Here is a 7,874-nt window from a genome sequence, read left to right on the forward strand (position 1 = left end):
AGCTCATTGATTGTAGAAAAACATAGACTGTCACAAAATAATGAGAACCAAAATTAGCAGAAGCAAGAGGGTATTGTATACAGTAACAGCAATATTGCTTTAATAACAACTTTGAGCAAATAAATCATTTTGACTATTTTAAATACACAAATTAATTACAAAGGAAGATGCTATTTGCATCCAATGGAAGAATATAGAAATGTATGTATAGAATTTATATATAGTACATTTATATATGTAGCACATATGAAGTTATATATAGTATTTTTATATATAGTAGAGTTTTACACACACACATACAAATACCTATATATATATATATATACATATTTATATCTAATGGTAGCCATCTCTAGGGAGGGTAGGGAGAAAAAAGGAGAAAAGAGAAAGATACATGATAACTTTATTATATATTTGAAAAGGAATAGCAAGTTGTACAAAACAGATTTGCAGTTTCATGTACAATCATCTTTTTTCAATTCTATTATGTCATGAAAAGCTTTGTTTTACTTAAGTTCAAGAAAAAATAAAGACATTTTTAAAAACTAAAATTAACAAAATAGTGGAAGAGACAGGTGTTATGTTAGATTCCCTAACTCTTTATCTAATGTTTTGCTGTTGATTCCTTTGCACTGACCTACCTGAGCTACATGGTTCAAGATGATGGTCTTGTGATACATTGAGGTAAACTAGAAAATTTAATTGATTGGGAAAAGAGAAATATTGACTCTGGCCTGAACTCTTCAATATAGGAATTTTATGATGTTAAAAAAATTGTTTCATGTATCTTGGTTTTGGTTCCCTTTCCTTTAAAATGAAGGGGCTGCACTAAATGACACTAAACTCAATTCTATCTTCTTTTCAAACATTTTGGACTCCTTCCGGTAAGAATGAAGGGAGAATATTTCCCCCAGGTTTGCTTTGCATTTCCTTTGCATTGGGTTTGGACTTGTTATTTGACTAGAATACATAACTCCCAGATGAGAAAATTCCCTTTGTCAATACAAGTCAGCACCTTCATCGCAACATGAAGAGTTGCCATTTTAATACACAAAGAAGTTAAGGAACTTATCCAGGATACACAAACAATATATCTCAGAGCAAGACTTGACCCCAAGTCTTCCTGGCTTTGAAGTGTGTTCTTTCTATTTTTTGTTTGTTTTTACTCTTATTTTTTGTAACAAAAGACAGAACACATTTTAACTTCATGTATTTCTAAAAAGTGCATTTTGTTCATTTTACAAAATGTGGAGTTATGGGATAAGTATGGAGTGTGGAGATATAGAATGTTAACAGGATTTTACTGAGCCAGTCTATAACCTGAAAGTGATGAAACAGCAGGCCAGAGACAAAGTGCCAATAATCAGGAAGCTGTTTAATTAATTAGTTTCATTATGAGGGACAGATTTGCAAGTCAAGAATTTTCCTGATCAGAATCCCACCTTGCTGAGTAAAAACAAAGATTTTATACATAAATCATGAGTGGTAAGGGAGGGGAGCATTTCCCAGTCTAGAGTCATTTCCCATGACAAACCCACAAATGGAAGACAATACAATAATTGTGAAGTCCAGTCTTTGGGGGTCCAGACTTTGGTGGGTCACAGGACAGAGTTCTGTGATGGGAACAGGTTCTATAGTCTTTGATTTACTTTACTTAAGGTACATAGGCACAAAGATGCCAGTGATTGTGAGCATTGTCAAAGGTTTGATTGATCATTTAAAGCTACGTTGTGAGCTTCTGACTCACAAAGACAATTGTGAAAAATCTAACCTATTAGTATATTTATTACACATATCATATTAATCATTATAAAAGTCATAATTCCCTTCACTGGGGCAGGAGGAAGAATAAAAGAAATTGAATGAATCATCTAAAATATATAAATAACTTATTTGAATGAAAAATGGTGGTGAAGTTTTAGGACCCCAGTTGCCTAGGAGAGAAATTTTACTCCTGGGTACAGAAGAGTTATCCTTCAAGCTTAGAGGACCCTGGAACTCATGACCATGTAGTCAAGGTTGTTGTATCCTCACTCCTAGTCATTCAAAGAAGTCCTTACCAATGCTGCTCACACACCAAATACCATGTTTACCTGGCCAGATTGTCTTGAACATCCCCAAAACATGGGATTTTTAGCTCAAAGGATAATCGTTTCGAGAATGAATCATTACTGAGTAGAGGTCAATTCTCAAAGTACTTACTTCCCCCCCGTCTCCCTGGAGCCCAGGACCAGATCTGGAGTGGGGCAGGGTACCAGTATATGTAATCCTGGGTTCCATGAAAGATCAGTAAAGTGACAGGATACTCTGAAGCTAACTGGTATTGGGAAATCATAAGATAGATATGAGGGTTGCAGGTACACAAGGGGTGGGTGTATTTGGCTGGTGTGAAGCTTTCTGAGACAGCAGTCTATAAGGGCTCAACTTTTATTGTGTTTTAGGGATTCTGGGAATCCCTAAATCTGGCTCAAATGAATTTGCACCAGACCTTATTTCACTCAGAGAAAAGGTTTACTAAAGCATTGTTTGGGTTGGGTGAGATTTTAAGAATCCGTGATTTTGACCAGATTTTAAGAATCTAAACATTGGCCAGACTCTTAAAGAATCTGAGCATTTCTGATGCTTGTATTGACAAGTGGGCCAGATTGAATATGAGCAATTTAATGGGGGGGAGGGGGAGGCAAGATGGACCTTATATACAAAAAGACTGTGGGGAGATCTGGATGTGATCAAAGAGTGACCAATAGCTTTGGGGTGACTGGGAGGTAACAGGGAAGGGGTTGAGATGGAAACAAGGGTGGCCCAGGACAATCTGAAGGTAACAGAAAATGAAGAACTGAGTTAGGTTAGAAGTGACAGAGAATCGAAGGTTTGGATGTGGGGCTACAATGAAAGGACATTTGGAAGGATTACTGGGATGAGTCCTTGCCTCAGATGAATGCCAGAAACTTGACCATGTGGGAAAGTTCAGAGCAGAGTAGGGGAGCAGGGCCCATACCCCATTACTACCACCCACCTTGGAATGGTTTTCATTGGGCAGTTTCTCTATATCCTCCAACCTTAAAATTGCGAAGAAAAAACCACAAATATATTCAGTTCATGTACTCTGTCTTAACTCCCTAGAGCTTCTATCATACAGTCCTTGAGAAACAGGCAACAGGATAATAGGAAACTTACTGGCAACCAGCATCATACCAACTGGCAACATCATATCATATTGACACCACCATCAGCCTCCTTCATTTTCATTATTGATATAATAAAGAAATTATTCAAATGCAGCTGAGAGAGGGAAACTGTCGGTCAGTCAATCAACATTTATAAAGCACCTATTATGTGTCAGGCTAAGTGTTAAGTGCTGGGGTTATGAAGAAAGGTAATAGAATCTTCTTTCAAAGAGTTCACAATAGAATGAGAGAAACAATAATCAACCAATCATGCACAAACTACAGACAACATATATGGAAAACAATCAACAGAGGAAAACGAATGGAATTAAGGAGAATCTGGAAGACCTTCCTATAGAACATAGATCTATACAGCTACTTCAAGCTACTTCAAGCTGCTTCCTTGCTGCCTCTCTGTCTATAGGGAGTGTATCTTTGCTCTCTGCTGGATTATTTTTCCCTTCCCCTCAAAAGGCTGTCCTATAACAATGTTTACTTACATTGAGTTTGCCATCCACTAATACCAAAAGCTTCTTTTACATGAGTAGTCTAACCATCTACTTTCTGAATATAATTTAGTATTTTCTAATTACTCCTGTTAAATATCACAGGATTAATAAGTTTTTAATGACTTGACTTGTTACCCTTCTCAATAATATCAGCATTTTAAGAAGGAAAGAAGGGAGGAAGGGAGAAGAAATAATCACTTATTAAGCTCCTACTATGTGTCAGGCACTGTGCTAAGCACTTTACAAATATTATTTCATTCTATATTCACAACAAGGAGGTAAGTGTTATTGTTATCCCTATTTTATAGTTAAGAAAGTTGAGGTGAACAGAGTTTAAGTGACCTGTCCAGGGAATAATTTTTATGCTATATACTGCTTGAAATTTTCCGTGCACTTTCCTATACTTCATGAAGACAGCTTGGATTGGTGGAAAGATTTCTCTGGACATAGGAACAGAAGACTTATATTCCATTCTTGACACTTATTGACTATCTTCATGGCCTTGGAAAAGTTATTGAATCAGAGCCTCTATCTCTTCATATGAAAAGTAAGAAAACTAATTTGTATCTCATAGTATTATTGAAAGGATTGAATAAAATAATGTTTATAAAAGGTGATCTTAAGTGTTAAATCCTAAAAGAAATGAGAAATTATTTTTCAATCAATGTCCACTACTTTGTGGAAAAGACAGGGCAAACCTCAGATGAGGAGACCAAAGTCCAGAAAAATTACATGATTTGTCCAAGAGCATACAGCTAGCTAGTGGAAGATGTTTTTTAAGTCCACCTGGCAGTTATTTCATGGAGTGAGGTTTTTCTGAAAACCAACAAACAAGAATGCAAAAGCCTACACAGGAAGAGAGAACTATACAGAAAATTGGAGTAGGGGTAAAAATGAAATTCAATGACACCAATATCTGAAAATGTTGTTATCTACTATACCTTCATCCCTCTAATAGGGTTTAACAAATAACTGTAAAGACTTTTACAAATGAAGTATTCAAGTTCACCTCTGAACTGTGTATTATTCTTAGTAAAGACTTAAAAGTTTTGGTTTCCTTTTACAAGAGACAATAGAGAAGAAAGTACCAAAGAAAACTTGAGAAAAATTATGCCTCCAAACTTCAGGAAGTGGGAGAAAGTTTCACTTTCTATAAGTTTCCAAAAGAATAACAATATTTTTGAAAGTCAAGAAGTGTGTCTTGAATCAGAAGACTTTGTACTATCAGTTATGTTCAATCATTAATACAAATCAGGGTTATTGGAAGGGAATTTGGAGGTCTCCTCATTCACAGCCTCAGCATCTGGAGGGCTCAACATCTCTTGAAGAAAGAGAACACTTTCTTGAGTCCCACTTTGACATCTTTGTTCCTCAAGGTATAAATGAGAGGGTTGAGGGTGGGAGCCACCGAAGTGTATATCACAGACACGACTTTATCCTTATCCAATGAGTAGCTGGAAGATGGCCGTATATAGGTGTAAATTACAGTGGTGTAATACATGCTGACCACAATGAGGTGGGAGGAGCAGGTAGAGAAGGCTCTCTTTTTGCCCTCAGTGGTGCGGATTTTCAGGATGCTGGAGATAATAAAGGCATAGGAGAGCATCGTGATCATGAAATTCCCCACAGCTAGGAATACATCTGCTGTGAAGGCCATGGTTTCATTTAGATAAGTAGGAGTGCAGGAGAGCTTCAGTAAAGGGGGAATCTCACAGAAAAAGTGGTTGACTACATTGGAGTGGCAGAAAGACAATCGAAGCATAAGGCTGCTGTTAATGCTGGTGTTGAGAATGCTGATGGACCAAACACCAGCAGCTAACAGCACACAGACCTTCTTACTCATCATGGTGCCGTAGTGGAGGGGATGGCAGATGGCCACATACCGGTCATAAGCCATGGCTGTGAAAAGCAGCAGCTCAGCCCCTAAAGACCAAGTAAAGAAATACAGTTGGGCCATGCAACCTTTATAGGATATGGTCTTTCTGCCCACCATATTTTCAAGCAGCTTTGGTAGAATTGTGGAGGTACACAGGATATCAACCACAGCTAAGTTGACCAGAAAGAAATACATAGGTGTGTGCAGTGTGGGATTAAAACTAATTGTAACAAAGATGAGGGTGTTCCCTGAGAGGGCCACTGCATAGAGGGAGAGGAAAAAGACAAAGAATAAGGGCTGAAGGTGAGGAGATTCTGAGAATCCTTTCACAAAGAACTCAGTGACCAGTGTCTGATTCATCCATGCCATGGGGTGGGAGACTATGGGTGAGAGTCCGATCACTTTTCAGCTTAATTATGATCTAGTAAAAGAAGAAAAAAATGTTAGCAGTGAATTATACTTTACAGGTTTGTCATCAATGAGAACAAAATTTGACCTTGCTTGGTATTAGATGTTTTCTGCCTTAAATCCCCACTTCTACAGGTCACTAATTGTGGGATCATCTGTATCATCTCCCTCCATACTTTAGTTTTCTCATCTTTTAAATGAAAATTATAATAATTGCTTTATGAGAACCAAATTAAAGAATGAAAATGGTGCAAATTACAAAGTGTCATATTCTTATAATTTATAATTATCCATTTCATCATTATTTTAGATATATAATTTAATGATTTTGTGTTGTATCACATACCAAAAGGGACTTAAGGTCAGAAATAAATTTAGGATTTATTTAATTGAAGATTGATATAAACATCCCAGGAAGACATCTGATTGTTTTTAATTGGTTATTTTTATCCATAAGATAAGAGAATTATTTTTAGAGCTGGACATGAACACAGAGGTCATCCAGTGCAGCCCTTTACTTTACAGATGTAAACTGAACACTGAGACCAAGAAAAGTTCAATAGCTTTCCCAAGGTTCCAGAACAGAGATGGGCACTCAAACTCAAGTCCTTAGACTCCATATCCAGTGTATTTTTCCTTCACAGCACACTTTCTCCAATAAACAATACTGATCTTCATGAAAAAGATCAACTCTCAAAATACTGAGGAATTTGAATCATTGATTTCACCAGTAAACGATAAGTACCTTGAAGTCAAATATTATTTCATTTTTTACTTTGAATCCTGGGAACCCAAAATATGTATTTTTTTTACTGGACCTATGATTTAATTGGTGTAAGTAGCTCCCAATGGGGAAGCTCCTCAGCAGGTACAAGCTGGCAACTGCTTTGAACTTAGAGCCTTAAAAAGTAACCTGTGGGAGTGCCCATCATTTGGGGAATAGCTGAACAAATCATAGTATATGATTGTGATGGAATACTGCTGTTCTAGAGGAAGTGATGAACTCAATGATGTCAGGAACACATGAATAGACTTGCATGAAATAATGAACAACAAAATGAACAGAACCAAGACAATGTTGGACATAGTAACAGTGATATTGTTTTAAGAACAACTTTGAGTGACCAAGTCATTTTCAATATTATAAATACCCACGTTAATTACAAAGGACATATGATGCAAGGTGCTATCTACATCCAAAGAAAGAACTGATAAATAAAAGTATGTATAGAATGGTTTTAAACACACACACACACACACACATACACACATATTTGTTTCTAATGATGGCCTTCTCTAGGGAGGGTGAGGAGAAAAAAGGAGGGGGGAAAGAAAGTTACATGATAAATTTATTATATATTTTAAAAGGAATAGCAAACTATCCATAGATTTTCAATTTTATGTACAATCATCTCTCTATTTTATTATGTTGAAAAAAATATGTATATATTGGAGAGGGGAAGGTAGGGCAATTGGGGATAAGTGACTTGCCCAAGGTCACATGGCTAGTTTTGTATTAAGTGTCTGAGGTCAGATTTGAACTCAGATCCTCCTGACTCCATGGCCGGTGCTCTATTCACTGCACCACCTAGCCACCCCTGGAAATATATTTCTAATTTATTATTATGGAAATGTTTGTTTTATTTATTAAGTTCAAAATAAAATAAATCAAATTTTTAAAAATTAAGTGACTCATCCAGGGTCACAAGTTAATGTTTAAGGTTGGACTTGAACTGAGGTCTTTCTGACTCCAGGCCCAGCAATCTGCCTACTGCACCACCTAACTTTCTCCATTTACTTAACCTAGAACAACTTATCACAACAGATTGAATTCAGAAGCAGATATGCAAAACTAGCTATTTTCTATTGAACCAGCCATTAAGGAGAATGACAAAAATATGTAAAACAATGTCA

The 7,874-nt window shown here is 36.6% G+C and overlaps 1 protein-coding gene across 1 annotated transcript; it reads right to left on the reverse strand.

Moving 5' to 3' along the window:
- Positions 1–4,988: 4,988 nt before the first annotated feature.
- On the reverse strand, positions 4,989–5,921 carry LOC138148521 (olfactory receptor 13G1-like). Its single transcript, XM_069071222.1, has one exon. The coding sequence runs from the start codon at positions 5,919–5,921 to the stop codon at positions 4,989–4,991; it is 933 nt and encodes a 310-aa protein (XP_068927323.1).
- Between the last annotated feature and the right edge of the window lie 1,953 nt (positions 5,922–7,874).

This window comes from Petaurus breviceps, unplaced genomic scaffold (assembly GCF_028583685.1).
Source record: "Petaurus breviceps papuanus isolate PSGF00001 unplaced genomic scaffold, PetGlider_PUasm1.0 90825, whole genome shotgun sequence".
In the NCBI taxonomy this organism is placed as follows: Eukaryota; Metazoa; Chordata; class Mammalia; order Diprotodontia; family Petauridae; genus Petaurus; species Petaurus breviceps.

Coding starts and splice junctions, on each gene's coding strand:
- LOC138148521 (XM_069071222.1), bottom strand. CDS start 5,921: ATGGCATGGATGAATCAGACACTGGTCACTGAGTTCTTTGTGAAAGGA.